The 23,568-nt window shown below is 40.5% G+C and overlaps 1 protein-coding gene across 1 annotated transcript; it reads left to right on the top strand.

Annotated features, from left to right (window-relative positions):
• The first annotated feature begins 2,104 nt into the window (after positions 1 to 2,104).
• LOC145445338 (uncharacterized) lies at positions 2,105 to 14,740 on the top strand. The gene is made up of 5 exons (XM_080323526.1): positions 2,105 to 4,616; positions 7,285 to 7,341; positions 11,566 to 11,639; positions 11,702 to 11,856; positions 13,437 to 14,740. Exons 1-5 carry the CDS (start codon positions 4,538 to 4,540, stop codon positions 14,674 to 14,676), a joined length of 1,605 nt encoding a protein of 534 aa, XP_080179652.1. The 5' UTR covers positions 2,105 to 4,537; the 3' UTR covers positions 14,677 to 14,740.
• Positions 14,741 to 23,568: the final 8,828 nt, after the last annotated feature.

Genomic DNA, 23,568 nt, shown 5'->3' with positions numbered 1-23,568 from the left:
CCGGACCGCGGTCCTCCGGTTGTGCTGGCGTATAGTGGTACGTTTTGCAGCTGCAACACCAGTGGCCTGTGAGTTACGGTCCGACAGAGGTTGACTCCAGAATTCCTACCTATGTGTTGGAGGTTTATCCAGGCTCTTCCTCGCCATCTGATTCTCATAAGTGCTGTCTTACAAAATGTGAAGAATTAAATTGGGCAGTATACCACAAGTTGCAAGATCAGGACTTATTAAGAATATCGGCCCGGTGTAAAATGACTGGCATATCCGCGAAACATCATGAACACCAAAACAACATCAACACGCGACAAAGGGTAATCAGGGTTGTTGGTTTAACCTCATAGAATCCGGCACCCGTCACACATATCACATCGTATAAGTGCGATATATATTTATTAGTTTACGTGAACCAATAAAGGGAGCTTTAAATAAGATGAATTCTTGTTTGCGTAATGTTATTTCTGACCATAAAACTGCTAATCCCCTCATAAAAGTTACGGGAACCACCATAAATCTATCAATACATCTGAAGTACGCGCTCGAACCGATCTGACGCAGAGTCAAGCACATCGGTTTGATCTCTGTCAATACAGAGGACCTCGAGTTTCCTTTATTGCCTTATAGTTTACATGTCATACTATTATTTTCGCGAAGATGTCATGGCTCGTCGTGGTTCTTTTAATAAATTCTTTTTTCTGTCCTTGTGCTCAAACAGTTACTTTAAGAGTAGCATCTATGAATGACCTTGTGATATTATAGATCTTCCAAGTTCATATCCACACGGCAGTTAAATTTCAATACGGACGCTCACTTGAAAAAGGGAATCATACGACCGCATCTTTTCATGAAACCAACACATTTTCAAAATTACTGACGGACTGAGAAAGTGCATCGCGGTATACCAATTTCAATTCCTAATATATCGTACAATCATGTCAACGGCGGTGTAATTGATTGGATGTTATATTACTGATAGTAACGCATAATATAAATGAACTTGTCTATCGTCCTACGATAATATTCCAAGCGTATCCAAGGCAGACGCATATTCCTCCGTTTCGATATTGGTCGAATGAATTCATGCCCTCGTCCTTCCTCCGATTTATTCTCAAGAGGCATCACAAGGACTTGTTCGTGATTTGATTGTTGTTATACGTCAAACGATTCAATCCTGCAGTACCACGATATCATGATACGTTCTTTTAAAATCTTTGCATTTTCATGTATGTAATTGCACATACGTCTATCCAACAGTACAAAATAAAAAATTTACCCTGTATAGTATAATATGCACTTAAACCTACTGGCGTCTTCCACGGCAAATCCCGTTGAGATTAGAATTATGTTTATTATTCCTTATTGACTAATATTGACTTCGCTTTTTCGCGATAATAAGAGTGAGTAATATGTACAAGTTGTAGTGAGAAATACGGGGTATCGAAAAAGTAATTTACGCAATACATTTTGCGTTCTATAGTAACGCTCGGCGTACCATTATCGATTTCTAGATTTCTCAAACTCAGTCGGTCACCGGGGACTTTCAGACAGCACGAAAACAACACCCGTGAAATCTTGTATATTACAGAATGCCATTCAATACTTCGATGTTTTATTTTTACGAATTCGATTGAATGAATGAACTACAACCAAATATTGTGATAGATTAGTCTGTTCTCTTTCGGTGACGCTGTCGAGATTAAATTGTGCCCCTATGAATTTCTGGTTGTACGCTACATTTGTGATGGAATGTAAGCATGCAGTTTAGCGAATGGCATACATTGAAAAGAGTGTGTAGCTATTGGAAAATTTCTAGTATCAATTAGGTGTATTGTACAGCACACGTTTCGCGATAGATGTGCCTATACTTACCTTACGTAAGTTATGTGCGTTCATCTACCTGTGACGTGTATTGTAAGTTAATAACCAATAGTAGCCGTTCTCAACTATACCAGTCGTCAGTACAAGGAATGATTCTGCTGCTATTGATGAAACAAGTGTGTTGTTATTTATCAACGCAGTTTTACTCAAAAAAGGTCTCAATATAGTATAAGAAAGGAAAAAATGAAGTATATATCTAGCGGAAGCAAGCTTGATATTCAGATATCACCCGTGACGCCAGACAGTCACGCTAAATAGTCGTGTAACGGCCACCAAACCTCAGTCCGATTTAAGTAGGCTACGAGTGTTGTTGTTCCACCGCTAATAATGCATTAAATAGGTATTGTAAGAATCGGAAGGTATCTACGAACTTACATACACATGCACATGCACAAGGCACATATAGGCGTTGAAAAGAGAGTTAGTTATCCAGTATGAAAGTGTCGAGGGGCAAGGGGAAATAGATTGTCGTACAAAAGCCTATATGAAAGTTGGTCGGATCTTAGGAACAGTAATAACGAATGTCGGCCCGATGTTAAATGACCAATATAGTCGAACCTCCATGCATATGACAGCAAATATACTTCTTGGCTATGACATTGGTCGTATGTAACGCGTAACCTCGATTGGTTCCATAAGCATTAGGCCTGTAGTCAGCGGGTAAGACAGGTTGCAAACTATCATCACAATCTATCCAATGTATCTGTAGAATTTGTGGATTTGAATATTTGTTATTTGGCTTGATTATTTTCGATAAATACCGCTCCATGTTGTCCTCGATGTGTATGGTTTACCACTATACCGTAAGACATTGACAGCAAACGTAAAGTAAATCAGACGTGTTGACAGAAAATTACGACCCCGTTATCATATTAAAGATACCTGAATCCAATACGCCAAATCGCATGAATTACGTGCATTTAAACCAGTTATTGAAATCGAATGTGTTAATTCAACCGATGATTGTGAGGCTTTCGAGCTACTACGCATACCAAACCACCGCACGCAAGTGACTGCTGTCTGTTAGCATTGAGTTTCAATTGATGCAAGGAGTATTGCTTCCGAGAGTTGTAGCTGATATAGCATTGAGAATTGAGGAAAAACAGTTTGCTTCATGATGAAATGAAGCAGACGCAGAAAGACCGATAAACACGGTGTTCAATATCCAATACCAAACAGAACTCGGGTTTTGACTTGGAATTCCATAGGATATAGTTTTCGATCGGGCGAAATGGATGTTTTTTTTCGAATTGATATGATGATTCTGTGTATATTAAATTCATATGCGACTTAAGCTTGCAATTTCGTATACATGTTCAGATTTAGTCTTCGGTCTAATCAGACGTGCTGTCATTTCTTATCGAATATATGCCTAAGGATCAAGTTCGATATTATGTTAATATAGTAACATGATGTATCACCACTTGCTATATTTAAAAATCGGGCCTTAACATTTTTCTTCAAACTTCAAAGTAGTTAATATGATAGATCATATCAATCTATATGTGTTAAATCACGACAATCGACTTGAAAATTGAAATTGATTATCATTTCTCGCATCGATACAAGGGGTAACTTTATACCTTAATACCGGTATTTGAGCTACTTGCATATACAAAATTTTGAATAATTCCTGGTGAGTCAGTTTTATATCCTACCGAAAGTACCTGATTTTCATGAAACTCAACCCACTTTCGGGTCTAATTTCTCGCTGCTTGTTAAGCCTATAAAGTACGCGTACGCGTAGACACCATTTCGGCCTGTAAATCGCGTAAATTGATTTGAATGACGCAGCTTTTTATAATTATCCGAATTATTATATAGAACAGTCGATGCTATGTCTTACAATTATTCAATGAAAAACCCGTTGGCATGATTTTTAGCTTGAAAATCATCCTGGAATCATGGAGTCCTATTTAGCCGAAGGAAATGACTTTTTATTTGCTGCGGGCTATCTTCATAGTCACGTTGGGATATTTAGCGTTCAATAAATATTCTCCTGTGCCATTATAGTTGAGGAGCTTGTGTCATCATGATGTGGGAAAATGATTCGTTTGGCCGTATAGGGGGAGTATAAATAGTTTATGCTCATCTGTCACAATAGCGCAATCTGTTGCTAGGTTTATTATAATATATATTTTTATGATATGTGGTAGTGTACTTGTACAGCCTAACCTACGAAGTAATCCATGCAGTTCAAACCAAGGCCTATCGGAATTACCAGCACTTTGATAAATCAATAGTGGATACTAGCGATGTTTATTTTGGACGGTATGCTGCGCGACAAAATATGTATACAAGCTTCTCACAGTTTGCGTCAGAGTTTTGAGAGCTTATGTTCCAATGTCGGTGAAAAGCCGTGTAGTGGGATATCGAGATAAATGTACTGAATATTCCGTAAGACACCAGCTACTTTCTTATTGATTGATGATCAGCTCAAAAACCCCTCGTGAACAAACTACTGTGCGTTAAGGTCTCCAATGTTTGCGTTATTCTAGGCTTTACCATACATAAGGACAGGGCACGGATAGAACAATTATATGCAAGGCTTCTGTATTTAGACGACTATTCAATTTTAGACCTGTAGCACTATACACTTGACCTCTTCAAAGTGAGTGAAAATACCAATCGTGAATTACTGGAAGTCGTACGGATACATAAGATGCATGTCAACGCGAATGGCAGGGGTCAACAGGATTACAAGATGTTCGTAGTTGGACATCGAGCTGTAGGAAAATCAGGTAAGGATTTCATCATATTCCGTTAGTTGCAATATCATAATTATGTAATTGGATATTATATGACACTCTTTGATTCTGTTTTAGTCCAGATTTATGCTCTAGTAAAACGCATTGCGGGTTGCGGCTAATGATTTTTATAAGATGTGTCCTTCATTAATTTTATATCGTCTATTTGCGCGCATTATTGTGCATGTGTTACATCTGTTACATGCAGCATATACTGTCAAGCTAACAATAATTTAGAGCGTACATCGGTCGATTGGTACTAAATTGTGTTTTTGTTTGGGTATCGTCCGACATTTATTGTCAAGACCTTATCAATGTTTGGTTGAATACCTCGGATTTCATCAGAATTGTCGTTGTCTCACGATGACAGATCGACTACACATGTATATGTTTCCACAAGCACATTACGACTCTATATTTGTGAATACTGAATTGTCTTAGCAGCCATTCGCTAAAAATGCATGGACATGTACATCGTGTGGGAAGTTCTATAAACCAATCCGAGGTATACAAGATTCTGCTTATTCCATATGATTCGAGGAATAATTATTCCATGCAGGTCGAAGTATTTCGCTGTCGATATAAAATAATCATTAATCATATTTCTTCGAAGTTGAAAATCGTCGCTGAAGTATTAATGTCCGAGAATTACAGTCATCAATTACCGTATGTCTAATTTATTTTTAGTGAGATTCAGCTGTCGTATACGCGAGTCGAGTCACGTGCTGCATTGGAAACAGTTAATCTAATTCCAGTGAAATCTGCGGATCACTCAATTCCATCTCTATCCTGGTTAACAAACAATCACAGTAGTTCCGCGAATTGATTGCCAAGATGAGGTAGTACAGTAACTGCACATTGACTCACCATAATGATGTATATCATAATCTGTTCATAGGATTCTATACTGGTTTATAAATGTGGTAAACAGAAAGTGGCAAGTAGAACTATGTAATATGTATATCAATGAAGTATTCAGTGACATATCAGTCTCAATACTATACATCAGGGTGGTCGAAGACTGCGAGCATGGCTGTATAAGGCGATTTAAGGACAAGGAGATCCTCGCTGGCCACAAATGGAAAAACAGCAATATAGTTTAAGTGACGGGATTCGCTGCCCCTTATGGATCTCATGTTCTTTCCTTGAATCACATTTCCGTACCTACATACACGAGAATTCGATGTCACAAATCGGTGTACTAGTTAGCATCGAGAACATTTTTGCTAACTTTCAAGCAATCCTGTTACACATTACTCTGTTGGAAACGGTAAATGTCAACTTCATTGGTTTATTCGAACACAATTGAACAATATACGTATATTGAAACTTCGTTTTTTTTCAATACGAATGTATTATAATTATTCAATTGTATATTGAATTCGTGTACCTCCATTGTCTATCCAAATGTGACGGTGCTGAAGGAAAGAATACCTATCACACTTCGCCGTTTCGTGTAAATGGGCGACATTTGTTGTATTATGATGGCTTGACAAAATCACATGGTACATATCTCAGTATTAAGCGTCGAGTCGAGTTTTCGAGTGCTATTAGTTGTAGCGTCATAACAGTGAAGAATTTTCAAATATGTACTTTTTAATCATGTGCCCGGATATAAAATTATACTATTTTTACACCGCAATAAATATTAATTTGGTATATTATCGACTATGCTATTTCATTGCGCTTAGCGAAAATGCTATGAGTCGATCACCTGCGTAGCAGAAATGTCGTTTACAGTTACAACTTTCCAGGAACGTGCGTAGCTTTGAGCTGCATGTTTTGAATGCAGTGATACGATCAATCGATCCATCAAGGCTTTCACAGTGAGAAGGAATTCTTAAAACAATGATTCGTGTTTAAAATACAACAATAACTGTTAGCGGTAGTGAGTAAAGTTACAGTACTTAAAGAAATCGTCCCTCGGTATTCGAATCGAATTAATTAATTATCGATTCGGATTCGGACGCTCGAGGCATTGTGTACAGACCTAATTATGATAGTCGGTAGCATCAGGTTAAACTTCATCAGTAATGCGGTGATGAATTAGGAAATAGATTGCCGTGCCACAGTCGATACGACTGCGTTTTTTTCACAACGATAGCTCCCAGTGGCCCGACTATGTATTGCAACTTGGAACTCGAATATAAGTGATATTGTCATGTTGTCAGGTGGCTGACTCAAGATAAACTTTTTCTAACCATATGGTGATCATGGCGATAGCGTATTGGTAATAAGTTTGACTCATTCAACCAGTTCGAACACACGGAGCCTTTTGATGTGAAGTCGATGTTGATAAGATCTCACGGCGTTGCGCGCCGGGGTCAGACAAATCACTAATTTGCGTGTGTCATACGGACGGGTGTCGCGATCCAATGTTTGATAGAATAAGCTAACACATGAATCCACGAAATCGCTTGCGTACGATTATTATCATCTACATATATATCTATTCATTTCAATCGTTCATAAACAGTTCGGGGGTTTCAATTATGCTGCCATGTCAGTCTGTGAATTTTCCGGTGCAAACCACATTTCTTTATATATAGGCCCTGTTACTATATCGGATCTTGTTGTATTTCAGTCGTGAAATTTCACGTGCATGCTTGAGTAGTAATCGGCTCAGTAGGGACAAATACATTAACGGCATTCTTTTTTCCAGCTCTGGTCGTGAGATTTCTAACGAACCGTTTCATCAGCGAATATCAAGAGAATTCCGGTGAGATATTTAACTCTCTACGCCTGTCGAACACGGCCAACGCCGCATAACAACACAAATTCACGTAGCACGTGTTGTATATGTTTAAGCGCGATGTCATCTTGTGAAAACATTTTAACGTGTATGAACTATGCTGGGTTAAACTAATTGAACGTGCTAATGTATTTGAGATTTTTACATACTAAGGCAGGGGCGGGCAACATACGGCCCGCGAAGTGATTTTGTCCGGCCCGCGGACAGATTTCCGTCTTGTATGATAATGTGGCCCGCGGCTACAGTCTGCCGAGATTCCCCGCTACTTGCTTACTACGTCAAATTTTAGTGAATGTATCTTATTATATACATGTATGCGCGGTGCGCGCTGCGCAGCGTGCAGGAGTGGAGCTTACGCGTAAGTTCGTCGAAGCGGGAAGACTTGCATTATCGGCATTTACGATGTACTCAATCCTAATATCGTTTGGGGTAATCATGGTGTTTGTCGACTACAATGGTCATGTACACCAGGCCGATATTTCTTAATTTTGATTCTGTAGCCGCCGACTTGTAGCACGGCACACTTCTAGGCTTTTGTAAGACACCGCTTATGCCAGGGGTCGCCAACTCAAAACGGGTCGCGGGCCACTTTTCAAATGTCGTAGAAGCCGCGGTCCGCATGAATTCAATATCGAGATAAAATAGGCCACACAGTTGAACAACGACGATATCTCGTCACCTACTCAGCCCTAATGAATTGATATCTTGGTAAATTTGGGGTACCGGGCTTATCGAACGCCTTGAAATCCTAATTAGTGATTGCACCATGTGTTGATTGATCAGAGAGAAGCAGACATGACAATGACAATGCTGTTCTCAAATCCACATTGTCGGCGAGAAATGGCTTTGAAGGGACATTGCTGTCATTAAAATACATTCATTAAATACGATTTACACTTTGTATATGTGGATAAATGGGCAAATGATGTATCGATTCAGCAATCCGGCCCGCCAAGTACCTAATTTTCCTATATCCGGCCCGCCGACTGGAGAAGTTGCCCGCCCCTGTACTAAGGGATACGTCTCAGCTCTGAAAATTGAGATTATACTGATACGATAAAGGTATTACCAATGTACATTGTACAGCCACCAGTTTATTTCCGTCGGGTCCCGTCAGCGCGTATTCTATCCTGGTGTTACCGGAATGTTTATTATACATTTGTTCAAATACTCGAATCAGATCGGATCCCAACATGTTTGGGAATAATACCGGAATGTTTAGGATTTAAAAATACGTCAAGCACTGTTGAAGCACTCGTTTACGTAATCGACACTCCCCAAATGCTGCTGTCGCCCGATGTCTAGCAACGCGAAGCATATTTTAGTACACCGCCGTCGATCTGGTATGTCAGAGGCGATTATGTTTTGCAATCTATTATCAGCATAATGTGATGAAAAATTGAGAATTTGAGAAATTTGGCGTCGGCCGTGAACTCGCGATCCGCACAAGCGTATGCGAAATGTCAAACTTTCCGGATTAAATTGCATTCGTTTCACTGACCGATGCGTGCAGTCGTCAATGACTTGCTTTGATATCGGTTGCTTGATAATTCCAGAATGACCGCAAATAGTCATAAATGCATATATTATCAAGATTGGTAAGGTGATCCTTCGTAGACTTTATCGCTCGTCATGATACAGCAAAAGCGTGCAGTTATAAATCGTTTCTCCTACCAATGTGACAGATATTGAGCAAAAGACATTTATAAGCAGTAAGGAGGGCAAATTCGAGTGCATGAATGTTTCAATTCCAAGTCTAGTCTCATCCAATTTACCGTTTTGAGTACACGGCGAAAATTAAGCGTTTAAATATGTATCTTTCATGTTACAACGCATAGTAAACAATTCGCAATCACAAATTATTTCCAATATGAATACCATAATATGTCATAGCGTTACGAGACAATACTACTCAACATGGCTATACACAATTAAGTTAACGTGGGCAACCTTCTGCTACATGTTTTGAATGGTATGTTACCCCGTCTCGAGATGATTTCAAAATGCCCTCGTAGTGGCGAGAAGTAATGCAATGACAATTCTCGTTCATGAAAGAAACGGGAACGTAAAATTTCGGCAATCGGCTGTCATTGCTCGAATCAATTCGCACTTCAGTATATTAGAATAGTTTTGTCCAGTCCTAATCGGCAGTTGATATCTGCAACTGAACAATATATTCATATTGAAATAAACCCGAATATTTTCATCAGACACTCAAGGGTATTAATCAGCAACTAGTACCGTTGACGAGTGTCAGCCGAAAATATTCGCGTTTATTTCAATATGAATATATTATTCAATTGCGTATTGAAGTTCTGCACCACCAAGAAGCTCCTTTATATCTACATTATGAGTGAGCACATATTTATGCGTTTCCTGCTCTTCAGACTTCACATGTAAAGTAATATTGAAAATCGAAGCATAAAGCACACATACGTTGCAGTACTGACCCCGTAATTAAAGTGCAATTCGCCCATTCGCTATATTTCGATTATCGATTGTACTTGCTTCGAATATCGTACGCTTTTGTTCTCCAAAAGTATTGGACACACCTTTAGTAGCATATTACTTTCTCGAATTGGATTTGTTTTTTGATAAAGAAGAGTCTAATAAATCTCGATAAGACAGCAAAGCACAGCGTTATGTCGCTAATGTACTCTTGGGAATTTAAAATTCGATTATCCGTCTGGATTCCGTAAATCCCTAGTTTTGGTTACAACGTATCAACGCGTGAAATAAATAATTGATGGACATTCGAATTCGAATTTCCTCTTTGCTAATGGGGCCCGGGCGATTTCAGTTTGAGCGATTTGACACCGTATTTTACAAATACCTTGGTCTTGTTGTGGCAATGTCCGCTTTGTTATGTAGTGCTATTGAGTTGATATGCTAAAATAATACATGTTAGAAGTTTTATCAAAACAACTAGACCCTCGCAAGTTTACAGATCCCCGCCTAGATAGACAATCACTTTGAGCTGGTCCCAGTAAAACGTCTACATAACTATAATATTCGTTACTTTCCGTGTGGCGCAAAATTTGCAAATATTACCGGGCGTAATAATACCCGTCAGACCTCACCTGAATATGAGTAGGCGTTAATATCATATGTCACACATTTATGCCGTTCGATATTTTCACATTCGCTTATCAATCGGTGATGCTCAAACAGCCCGTGTCTCATTATGTAATTTGTGACTTGTGGAAGACCGCGAGAATTTCATGGCGATTCGAGTTGTCTTTTATCGGCCGATGTGATGCTTCGGCTATCACTGAACCAGAACGCGATAGCTAAATACAGCGAACATAATAATATTTCATCAAAAGTTCACCGTTTACACGTCCGCTGGATATTGTCGGTGTGTTTTGAAAGTCTCAATGCTGGAACAGTGATGGTAAATTTCGGGCTGTTATAAGGCTTTTCTATGTGCTGTCATTTCTAGGTTTCAAGTAAATACCACCAGGTGAAGACTATGAGAAAGGGTTGTTCTTGTCTAAAATCGTCCGTCATTAGACTCGTTTTTCATACTAGTTTATCTCAGATTTAATGATTATGGATGGCTGAAAATACCGATTGCATTTTACACACTCGACGTCGCACCCGGGAATTTGGCGTGTTTTAACCAGATGCAAAATATACCTTGCGCAGTTTCGATGCGTGTACAACAGTACACTGTACGTGTACACTGCACACTGTAAAGTAGAGACACACTTTGCAAATTCTGTCTTACGCGTGATTCAGAGGTGTGAAGTATGGTAATAATATTTTGCTGAAGCTGATATTACACAGAACAAAATGTATTGAAGCGCTTGTTTTGAGAGTGACCCCTGTGATTTGTCCTTCAAGCATGCTCTCATTGAGAAGTTAATCGTCATGTAAGGCGCTGTTTCTTACAGCCTCTTTATACAAAAGAGACCAGAGAAAGATCAAGCGAATTCGAATACAAAGAAATCGCATGAAAAGAGCAAGGAAAATTTAAAATAGAAAGACATACGAAAGATCAAGATCGAACACTATGGCATTATGCCGACTTGGATGTTAGATTGAGAGACTGTACTTGGTCATTTCGACATCGCCTATCTCGTCATTTCATTGTGTCTTGTGTATCGCATTGTAGCCTACATCATGTGTCTTGAGCAAATTAAAATGATATGATATAACCGTTGATTGTTACTATTGTTTTCGTTGCAGAAATGACTTGCAACGGCACTGTCGAAGTTGACGCCGAAAAAATGCAGTTAAGAATACAAGACACGTCGGAGAAGGTAACAATTCACAGCACATCACGTCAATTCCCCTTGTTCACATTATCTTCGTTCGTTTGTAGGGAATTAAACTGCCCGCCATCGATCATTATTTTCGTGCGGCCGACGCCATCATGTTGGTATATTCCATCACGGACAAAATCAGTTTTCAACAGCTACGTGACACCACCGACCGGCTGAAGCTAAAGCTCTCCGAGCATGAATACTCGGACGAAAGGTGCGATAAAATACTATTGTTATATATTTCTGATTAGCTGTATCATTACTATTAATACTATTATTATTATTATTATTATTCGAAAGAGGGAGTGTTACTGATCGATATTCAGGGCTTTTTGCTCCACGAAGTTTGGTTAATTATCATCAAGCTTTAAACTATATAAACCTATTACCAGTTATTACAAGCTCAGCAACGCGATGTAGGCCTATGCGTAATTGCGTATGCATGAAGATTTGAAGAATGAATATCGTGTTTTTTAAAAACCTAATATGCGAGTTTTGACTCATCCACTTCACTCATATCGCCTGCAATTTGGACATGTATGTATGTATGTATTATAGGTTACTCACAAGACGAGTACAGCATTCTGTGTCCATTAAGTAATTGAATTAAGCATGTTGTGTAAGTTGTACTATTCTGCCAACACCAATGCATGTTACGGAGCGGATTTACTCATTGCCCAGAAATCGACTTTGATATCGAATTCCTGAGAGCAACATGCAAGTTCAAACCAGCGGATTAAATGACGGGTCAACAGTGACAAAACAAAATAATCTGAATTAAAGGAATCTGACCGGAATCGAACAAAAATGTTCATAAAAATAGTCACATTAGTGTTTCTGATTGTTTGTGGAACTCTATTATATGAGACTAATGACTTAATGACTTTACAGCGGAGATCTTCTTGTCCATACCTAGTCATCACAGTTCGATACGCAGCTCATAAGCAGCATGTAATGTTAACCTCAACGCTTACACTACATAGCTACGAATCGCATTAGACCAATACTGAATGACCACGGTACACGAACACTACCACCACATGTACTATATGATGTTGTGGCCACGGCCGCACTCAACAAAAACGTCACTCCGGTAGAGATCCATTTCCGCATGCGCCAATAAAACTATGAGATCGAATCCCTCCAAAAAGGACGCGGGCCCACACTGGCTGTAGTACACCGACTGCTGTATAGTACACGCATGGGGGTTGTGATGTTATTGTCCGGTATACAAATACTATTTGACGCCAGATCATCATCGAGATCGAAGGTTTTGGTCAACATACAGTGGTCCGTTTGTCCCAATGTTTTATAGGGTAGTCCATCGGGCTCTTTCGGCAGTGTACTTTCGCAGCGGGTCATGTTGGCCTTAAACACTGATATGCATTTATGTCCAGACGCTGAAGCGGGCATAGTGTATTGTTGAATATCATATACTTGAAAGAATTTGAATAAAATAACCTTGTGGTCGGCAACGTGTGGTACACCAGGCAGTATATACTTTTGCATAGCGGTCAAGTTCACTAATACAAATTGGAAGCAAAAATCGAGGTAACCTTTTTTATCGAAACATGAGTGTTGTCTTTACTAGGCACCTTTTAGCACACGTCATAGTGTATGAGCTACTATAAATTTTCCATGTTGAGGATTTGTGTTTTTTGAAAATCACTCCTCGAAAAAAACCATTTTGAAACCGGTCCGCAGTGTACATATGGTTTCCGCCCAATGAAATAAACGATCACCCCGCCCGATAGGGAGATAAACCAGTTTCAAAATGTCCAAATTTTTTCACAGAATTCCTGCCATGATCATCGTCGGTAACAAAGGCGATCTGGAGCATTGCAGAGAAGTGAAAACCGACGACGGACTCGCCTTAGCCGACAAACTAGGCTGCCACTTCTACGAAACATCCGCGCGAGAGGGCTGGTCAAAACAGTTCACCCGTAACAGAACTTCCAGCGTCGGGGCGCGAACCGACAGCTTGTATGCGGCGGAAAAACCCGCTACCGTGCGACGCAGGAAGAGCGACCCGGCGCTGATACTAAACTCTATCTTCGACCTCAAGAAATCGCCTCCTGCGGAAAACGACATGAACAACAATGCATCCAAAAAAATCACGACTCTGCCAGCAGGCGTGCCACAAATATCCATCTCGCCGTCGGAAGAAACGCATCGTGCGCCTAGTCGCGGGAGGCGGATAATGCAGAAGTTGTCGCCACGCTTCCCGCGAAAATTCGGCGCCTCCAAACCACAAGGTGGTCACAAAACGAAAAATTTAAGCGCCGGTCTAGCCACGATGGGCGCGCCCGGACTCGCCGTCGGCACTGTAGGAAGCAATAAATACACACGACCACAAACCCTAACTACCACACCATTTAACTCCTCAATTTCACAGGAAACTACTGTCAAAAAAATTTCAACACACTCGGTAAAACACAGAACCCACACTCTGCGAGTGGAGAACAGTTGGAGCAGTTCGTTGTCAGACGCTAGCAGCAGTAGCAGTTCAGAAAGCCTTGTTTTGCCGAACGACAACGATTTACGGCAGGCCCTGTTTTTCCGCGCGGAAACCCCTGTCTCCGACACTAATGCGTCGTCTAGCGACGACGAAAACTTCGCCACAATCTCAAAATCCGCACGCGCCGCGGCGATATCGAGACATCAAAGGCGGTCTCGCTCTCAAAACCGAGTCGTACAACATAATGCGACACTGTGCAACACAGACAATGATTTAAAACCGAACATACACACCGCGCATCATGTAAGAGGCCGGAGCGAATCTCGGCTTGTGGTACCGGCGAATCTCTTGATAATTCCGGATTCTGGATACCGGGAGAGGAAGTTTAACGTGTCGGAACCTTTCAAGCACTTGTGCCGGGAGGCAAGAAGCGCACACCGGATGCGAGATCGGCTGACGCCGACCCGGATTTTTCGCGACGGTATCCGGAAGATTAAGACTTCGCTCGCGAGCGACCAACATCATAATAGTACCTTTAGGAATACGCAATTTCAAGTGACTGCCGTCGGTCGGTAGAGGCGTGTTTATGTTTTGCGCGTTATTCTGTTTGTTTACTGCGATTAAAGCATCTGCTCTCAAAGTTGCGTTACTTGAGTTATATTCGCCGAGTGTTCTTGCTTGAGGTTTTTTGACGCAGCGTCATTGTGTAACCATGATATTTTTCAGTAGTACTTATATGACACTTAGGTACAGACCTACAGCATAACCTACATAAGAAGAATATATTCATATTGTAATATACACCCGAATATGGCTTGATATTCATCACGGGTTATCGTCAGCAACTATAGTAGCGATTGTTTGAAACATTATATCCCCAATTGCATCACCATATACTTCGTCACTGCCGTGAAAATATTCGGGTTTACTTAATAGGAACATATTATTCAATAGTATAGTATTTGCAGCACACGGCCACCAAGCACAGCTTCGCCTATGTCTGTCAACAGCATTTCAATCTAGGTTCAGGAATGAGGAAATGCTTTAAATAGTATTGGACAGGATACTCTTTCTATTGCATTGAAGGTGAGGAAATTAGTGACTGATGTCGTTATGGAGGAAGTATTCACCGTCGTAGTGAGGATGAGGCATGCGAAAAACACTAGGACAGTGTGATATCACGGGAACAACTCGTAAACACAATTTTTGTTGACTTTGATCAGACAATTGATTTCGACTAACTTTTGGGCGCTGAATTCAGAAATGACTTCCCTCTTTCACTATCACGTCAAGTTTTTGGGGTAGGCACCCACCCCATTATTGTCTCCTAGCCCAGTGGTTCTCAACCTTTTTCACCTCGCGGACCGGTAAAATTTTAAAAAATATTTGGCGGACCGGTGGACTTTCAGAAATTGAAATCAACCCAAAATGTAGAGTATGAAGCCGTTTCTTGCAAGTATATGGTGTTAGAGAGTGACATTCTACGGTTTTGATCGTAATGAATTATGTTCATGATGGTATCCGCGAAATTTTTCGATAGTGAGTCTTCTGAGTCGAGGTAAAATTGCCTTGCCCAGATAAACGTGCTAACGCGGAGAGTCATTTACAGTCTTTCGCCCCGTATGCCGGGGATTTAACTGATCATGTCAACTCGAATAAATTATTCTCTTGGACAATATTGAGAGAAGAAGTGTTTGGGAGTCGAACCAAGCACCTTGTCGTGCTACCTTGCTGAATGCTGATTGCTCACTACCACCAGACGTAGGCTACTATGGCTACTACGGATACAATGCGCCACACGAAAACACCTGGCAACAGCTATACCTGGCCAATGGCCATACACAAAACCAGTGCCGAAAAGGCACTTCGTCAGTCAACCCCCCGAAAAACGTTAGTCTTGGGCCCCACAGCTAGATGGATGCTCTCACCACTGCTTGAGAGCACATCCGTTCTACTAAGGCAGGGAGTCTACGTAGCCTAATCGCTAGAAGCGTGCATGGAAATTTTCTATAATTCATGACCGAATCCGTCAATAATATTGGTACTTGCGTACATATTGCTATATTTTAATTTATCCTATTAGAATCAGATTCTCCGGTAGAGTTGAGTGAGGTGTCGTCTTGGAAAATTTATCGCATGTAATCAAATTAAACATATTCGAGCCGGACTGTTGCAATAATTACTTTGTTGCATGTCATTAATTCATGACCCATTAATTCATGACCTACTGTCTGTTATATAGTGAATAGATATTGAAATCACCCAAGCGTACTAAGCTAAAAGAAGCACACGATTCCAAATTACTATTTCTTCACTGGAAAATAACTTTCTCTGTGAGATGGCGTTTTTCCTGTGGGGTACAGATTGCCAGCACAGGGAAATTTGGCTCCAGTCATTTAGGTGCCTATGGACAATTTGACATATTCATATCGAGGTTTTTGGTCTACAACGGGCAGTCATTTTCGACCAAGGTTTTGTCGCTGCCAAATTTTTGGCACACTTTTCGCAGTCCTGTGTTAGCCCAAACTTCATCATGCATTGGTGCGTCGTGGCGCGGCAATGGCTGACGCCGAAAATGCCTCATCACTCAATATCCAATTTATTTAGTGACACCAAATCGGACAAAGTGTGCAATTTTGGTTTTAAAAGTTGGATGAAGTTTCAACTAAAATAATCTTTAGTTTATGTTCATTCACGAAATAACTTTGGGCTCCTTCAAGCTCGGCCCCTATCAATTAGGGGTTGTAGTGTGGCAGTTACTATAGTTACTATACTGCACAAAATGAATGAATGGAAAACGAATCATCGTGCAAACTGCGCATTTTAGCGAGTCAGCTTGTACTGGTCGCTCACATGTCGTCAAATGACACGGCTTGAACTTCAAGTCAAATGTTTCCAGAACTAATGCTACCTCACGAATAGGGCTGGGCACAATGATTCGAGTACTCGAATCTGAATCGAGTATTAATTTTAATGATTCGAGTCGAGTAGTAAAAGACGATTTTTTCGAGTACTGAAATTATACGCTCCTCAACACTGAAAGTTGATTTATCAACGAGGAGTTTATCAACGATCAACGAGTTTATGCTAATTTCACTGTTGAAGCCTTGAAACCTTGATTGGCCGTATCGTAGCATGCGAAACATGAAGTACAAAGCTACGAACGTTACTGGAAATAGCACATTTCCGAAGTCATGATCATCCCAAAATATTGTTACCAAGTGCAATGAAATCGGTATGGTCGAAAAAAATAACATAAAGTATCCTTAATATGACGGATAACAGGCATTATATTCTTTGTGGTCGCTTAAAAGGTACATATTGAACTTTGACATATAATATTCTGCTATGACGTCATAATGAGTGATACTCGATTACTCGACTCGACTCGAAGCATTTTACGTGATTCAGAATCGAATCACTCAGGGAATCGATTTTGCCCAGCCCTACTCACGAAGTTCTCAATCAGTTTAAATTTTGATACTTTATTGATTTTAGCCTTCAACATATTGTACCTTGAAATTAAGGTATAAAATTATAAAATGCCTGGCGGACCGGCAGGAAAGTCGTCGCGGACCGGCACCGGTCCGCGGACCGGCGGTTGAGAACCACTGTCCTAGCCCACATAAAATTACCACTTTTAATATTTTGTGTTTATTATATAAAAGTTTCAAAAACCACAAGCAGTAGAAGGTAAATCAATACAATCCAAATAAACATTTGCACTGCTTTATTTGGTTGATTTAAACTGATATTGCTTCTGCGAGACAAATAAAGTGCGAGTTTCAGGGTCCAAATTTACGCTAATTACTTATAATTATGTGGGTTGTCTTGTTTTATATTCGTGCAATAGTCAGCTAACATATGCAAGCTTCAATCTACTCTGGTATCGTAGCCCGGCATCTTAAGATATTGCGGGATGCTTTCTCCTTGCCGAACGCTGACTAGACCAAGGTTTTCCGGAACATTATTTAGATAATTTCGCATTTTTGAATGTCTGCTGTCCTGTTCGACATAAACATGGCAGTGGCGCATGTGTATCCGGGTTACATGTGCATTCTTGTTGTCCGACCACTAATAAAACAGGATATTTCAAAGCTGACACATATGATCCAATCCCAATCGTGCTTGTGATATTGCAACAATTCAATGTTTCTGTATTATTCACGAAGACTAACTGAGTGTGCAATTGTTACTGCACATAGTACGTTGCTTCTTTGAAATCAGACACCCACCCGGGATGCCCTCGACGACGCAAATAATTGGCATGTAGACTAATGGCAGATAAAATATAAGGAAAAGTGGTAAAAAAGATGACATGTGTGGGAAGGCGAGGACGATATATCAGTTTGTGGTCCGGTAATCTTAAGCGCAAACTAGTATTCATTTCGTAGTCCGCTTGTATTTTGACTTGAATGCGGACACTGGACATGCTTGACGACTGTCGGATTGCCGTCGAAATATTGCTACACAGTTGCGGTAAGGTATACTTGATAAAATGATGCGTTTCTATGAAGGTCATATGGAATTGTTGGATGACGAGGACGCGCATGTGTGGTAAGTATATGCCTTCGATTCCAATGTGAAGTCATTGAAATTGTCGGGGCAGCGGCCGCAATGGAACCTATATACAAACTTAACAATTTATAGTTTCCATTATAATTTATGTATAGGACACTTACAACCGATCCAGAGGAATCAGGAAGTACATCGACAAATTCCTTTTCGTAAGCAACCTCGACTGAATTGATTCAGTTACGGACCCCGACAAATTGGCATAATTCTGTTCTTAAAAGTACTGAATTATGTTGATTACAACTAGATTTGGAATCGCGATACGTCTATGCAGCGAATATGTTATGGCACAGAAAACGATGAGAGGTAAGAGATAAGAGGTAAGCGGGCCGTTGACAAAAATAAGGAATATCGGCTTGATGTAAATGACGATTGTAGTCTACAAACACCAAAAGTACCACAAACAACAACAACAGACTTGGACAACTAGATAATTCTAGTTGTCTAGTTTGACCAATGGTTCCGAAACTGTTTCAGACACTCTCCCCTTAATGATAGTGAAAGGTTTTGCGCCGCCTTTTTGTCATATCACAAAATGCAACCAGAATGCTGGCAATCCCAACGGATAGTTTGATGGCGTGGAAGGTTATGACCGTTGATGAGAGAATTATAAAATATTAAATTCGGACTATACACAGAGCAAAAACTATGAATTGCAGGTAAATCGCGCGAAATGTTTTTCAGTTCACCGCAGCTTCGCGTCCCCCTTCTGATGCTTTCACGCCTCCCAGTTTGAGAACCACTGAATTCGACTAATTAGAGCAAAATGCCGAAAATCTAATTCTAATCTAATTTGTGAAATGTTTCTTTGCTCTTATTCTAATTCCAATCAAATTTATGAAATTCTTCTACGCTCGAATTTCAATTCTAGTCGAACTATTGGTTTTCCTGTAAATGCTACAGGAGAACCGTATATAATGCAAAACGAGCCAAATTTGATGTACAGATATTTACTATTCTCATGCTCATGAGAATGAATTATGATTTGATATGAGTCGAACATGATTCAATGTCCAAGTTTTTGCTGCTTTAGTAATTCTGATTCGATCTAATGTGGAACAAGCTGTGCAGCTATAATTCTAATTTTAATCCAATTCGTAAAAAATGTGTAGCTATATTTCGGATCCATCTCTAAGTTTGAAAAAAAAACTGTATATAGCTATAATTCTAATTCTAATCTAACTTCGAAAAGCTGAGAAATTTCTAGTTGCGCAATTCTGATACCGAATAAAGAGTGCCGCACAAATGTATAGCAGTTCTACGTGGCATGTCTGTCTCTGAGACTAGATTCGGATGTCCGAATGGCAATAAGATATACCAACATTTGATGTCCGAGTCAAAACACAGTCCGAACATACCCCAAACACGATGTCTGAGTGGCATGGTCCAGAAGTGGTGGTGTCCGAGTGCCAATACAGTCTGAATCTATACCAAAAATAATGCTGTCCGGCCGCTGGCATATGATATCTGTTCACGAAGCAACCAGCAGTTGCTAGCTGCACCTTGGTACTCATCCGTGAGTCACGTGTTGCGCATCTATCCGTAAATTAGGCTACTTATCTATATAGTATGCCTGTTATTTACTTGTTATTTTTTGTTATGTATGGATATATAAGTGGTGTTGGATGACTATGCCATGTCAGTTGGAGTCTTTTCTATCGTTTCATGCTATATCTCGCGGATATTTGAACTGACGAAAATAGTAACAGACGATATTGACAAATGTATAAGACTGTAAAGCGAATTTGATTGAGAACGAAAACGTCCGGATTTGTCCCTATAATCTTGGATCGATCTTATCGAAAGATCTGAGATTTTTTTTCGCCATTCTTCTCGACGTAATTACAACGTCTTATGTTTCAGCAAAATCGAAAACTCGAGGATGGAATCACAATGTCCAGAGTATAATCTTAGCAGGGGTCAAGTTCACAGGATAATCGCCACCAAACACTCTGTATACCAATCGAAAACGTTCCCTTATTGTGTAATTATGGTCTTCGAGCGGATTGTCGTATGAGACTGTAAGACAGATTTTGAATCTCGTATTACCAGTGCCTGACTTGCCAAGCTTCGTTGAAGACACTAATCTGACGAAATCGCCACGACAAAATTTTGGCAATGCCAACACAATATATAAATGCAATAGCCCTCCTACAGGCTATTGCAGTAACAGTCCAAGTTCCTGCGAGCTAGGTATGGTGTGAACGTGAGGTTCACGTTCGCGTTCTGTGTGTGAACCTCAGAAATTTAGAGGTTCACGTTCACAAACGAACCTTGGTAGGTTCTGCACTGTGAACCTTTTTCATACATTACAATTTTCACTTCATTATAACATCTTTGGTTGAAATTTATCGAAGTCCAGCTGCAGGCCACTCTATGCATGGCGCTGGCAGCATAAAAAAATCGACACTAAACGATCATGCACCTTGACAATGTCAAAAATTTTACTTGTTTTGTTACAATATTGGGTCGAAATATCCCGCTTTCCGTTTATGAATATTTAGTGACTCTCTGCTGTGAGCTTCACACAACATAAAGAGCGAAATACACTTCATGTAGTCAGCGAATGATGCTTACTCAACCAATAAATGAGATTGATATCGTTGGCTGATGTAAAAAAATCTAGCAGGCGTACGGGGTCTATCTTGACTTCATATCTTTGCTGCATCAGCTATAACTGCTGTATAACTTGTTAATGACGAAATATCGCAAGTCCGTTTTACACTCTGCTCAATATCAACGTATAGCAATACTCAGAAGATATTGATTTCTTGGTATTATTATATCATTTGATTGCCCCAGTTGATACACTTGGCGATGTTTAAAACGTCGATATGTGCATCAGCCTTGTGGCACTATGTGGCCGCCGTCGTCGCTAGGTATCGTGTACATCAGGGGTAGGCAAACTACGGCCCGCGGGCCGCATGCGGCCCGCAACACCATTTTGTGCGGCCCGCGAGAGTCCAAAGAAACTTATTGAAAATATTGATAAAATGCGTTCCAAAAATCGAATTAATGCAGAGACTTGATTAAACTGTTTCTTGGTATATTTCACCATGATAATTCTAAGGCAGTGGTTCTCAAAGTGGGGGTGCGCCCCCTTGGGGCCGTGAAAGCATGTGAAGGGGGTGCAAAGCTGAGCTCAACTGAATTTTTTTCGCGCTCCGCGCGACTTACACCCAATTCATAATTATTGCTCTGTATTTAGTCTGAATTTCATATTTTCAAATCTCTCATCTATAGTCGTAGCCTTCCATGCCATCAAACTATATCCGTTAGGATTGCTAGCATCCTGGTGGTGTTTTGTGTTATGACGATAATTGGCGCGAAGTCTTTCACCATCATAAGGGGGGAGGGGCGTGCCTTAAAAAGTTTGAGAACCATTGATCTAAGGTAAATACTTCCTATGTTTTTTATGCTTAATTTCTGGCACCCCGATCTCAAGGCCCGCGCAGTTTTATCCACACATAGTAGAAGCGTGTTTGAAGCTAACATGGTTACGGTGCTGTCAGCATTGTGTGGCCTGGAATTGAACCAAAAGTGGATTTTGTAAACAGATTTAAATGTCAATGATTTTTTAAGAATTGGGACACCTGACTTTGATCTCTATAGTTTTGACGAATTGGTTTTTGAGGTCGACCAGCCTATAAAATCTCGCTTTTGTTTCTGACGCGTGTACGACATCATCAAAGCAATGTTTGTTTTGTTTTAAATAAACATATATATTATCTCCATGTCCTCACTATATATTCAAATACCAATATTGCGTTTTGGTTTACAATCCTAAGTTTATATAGTGCGGCCCGCGAATGGATTCGGATGTTGAATGCGGCCCGCGAGCTCAAAAGTTTGCCCACCCCTGGTGTACATTAATATGGGCTATCCCCAGTCGCGGCTCGTCCTATAGGGCAACTGGGGCATTGCCCCACCTAAAATTCTGTTCAATAACAATTTAACCATTTATAGACGCACAGCAATCAGTATATACCGAGATCACGGCGAAACCCGCATTATTCTTGTGCTTTCGCTAACAAATGCCCATACATAGCGAAGTCTCTGCGAAAATCGAATTCTCTTCTGTGTTTTCGCTTTGTGAATGCCTAGCCGGGGCTTGCCCCGGTAGCGCTCATAACTAGAGCCCGACCGATTATCGGCTCGCCGATAATATCGAGTCGATATCACGCTTGGAGAGAAATATCGGTATCGGCCATTGAAGGTAAAAAAATATCGGCCATTTTCGTGACGTCACAACATGGTGGCAGGGAGTCAAGAGAAGTCGGTGAAAGACGTGAGGACGGTCAATTATAAAAATAAATGGCCAAGCTGCAGATAGTGCATACTGCATACAGGGCAGTAGGCGTGTCTATCTGAATATTATAGATAACTAACCACCGTTATGCCCCACTGACTTCGTGGGAATCCCCCTTCAGTAATCGATCACCAAAGACAGAGAGCAGCTGGATGGATAGTTGTCTGCAGAAGATTTCAATCAGTAAGAGAAATGGGAACTTCAATCATGATGGACTGACCCTCGTAATGATAAGAGAAAAGCGTCGCGTCGAAACATTTCCCGGTTCGGTACCAACAGAGCCAATCATACCAGTAATGTATGAAGTCGTCTGACTGAGGCCTGCGGCTGCGGAGCCACCATGATAGGAAATATGCGAGCATAGAGGGCAAGAAAATCAAGCAAACGTGGAGTAAAGCCAGTAATTGATACGAAAATTTTTGATTCCATGATGACATTGGCCAATTCTGACAAAAGAGTGTAAAATATTGATCAATTGATTGTTGAAATGCTGGTCAAAGGCCCATGGGGGATGGGTGGAGCAGTTGCAGACGTGGACAATTTGAGTTGTTTTTCACATTCTCTTCAGCTATTTGTTAATGATG

Source organism: Botryllus schlosseri, chromosome 8 (assembly GCF_051294905.1).
Source record: "Botryllus schlosseri isolate E-star chromosome 8, Bs_hap1, whole genome shotgun sequence".
NCBI classification, from domain to species: domain Eukaryota; kingdom Metazoa; phylum Chordata; class Ascidiacea; order Stolidobranchia; family Styelidae; genus Botryllus; species Botryllus schlosseri.
Note: the sequence above shows the minus strand (reverse complement) of the source record. Positions and strands in the feature narration are given on the sequence as shown.

Bases quoted from the DNA above. Each gene is read 5' to 3' on its own strand.
- LOC145445338 (XM_080323526.1), top strand. From the start codon at position 4,538: ATGCATGTCAACGCGAATGGCAGGGGTCAACAGGATTACAAGATGTTC. The intron at 4,617-7,284 runs GTAAGGATTTCA...TCTTTTTTCCAG, and splicing joins TCGAGCTGTAGGAAAATCAG to CTCTGGTCGTGAGATTTCTA. The intron at 11,857-13,436 runs GTGCGATAAAAT...ATTTTTTCACAG, and splicing joins CATGAATACTCGGACGAAAG to AATTCCTGCCATGATCATCG.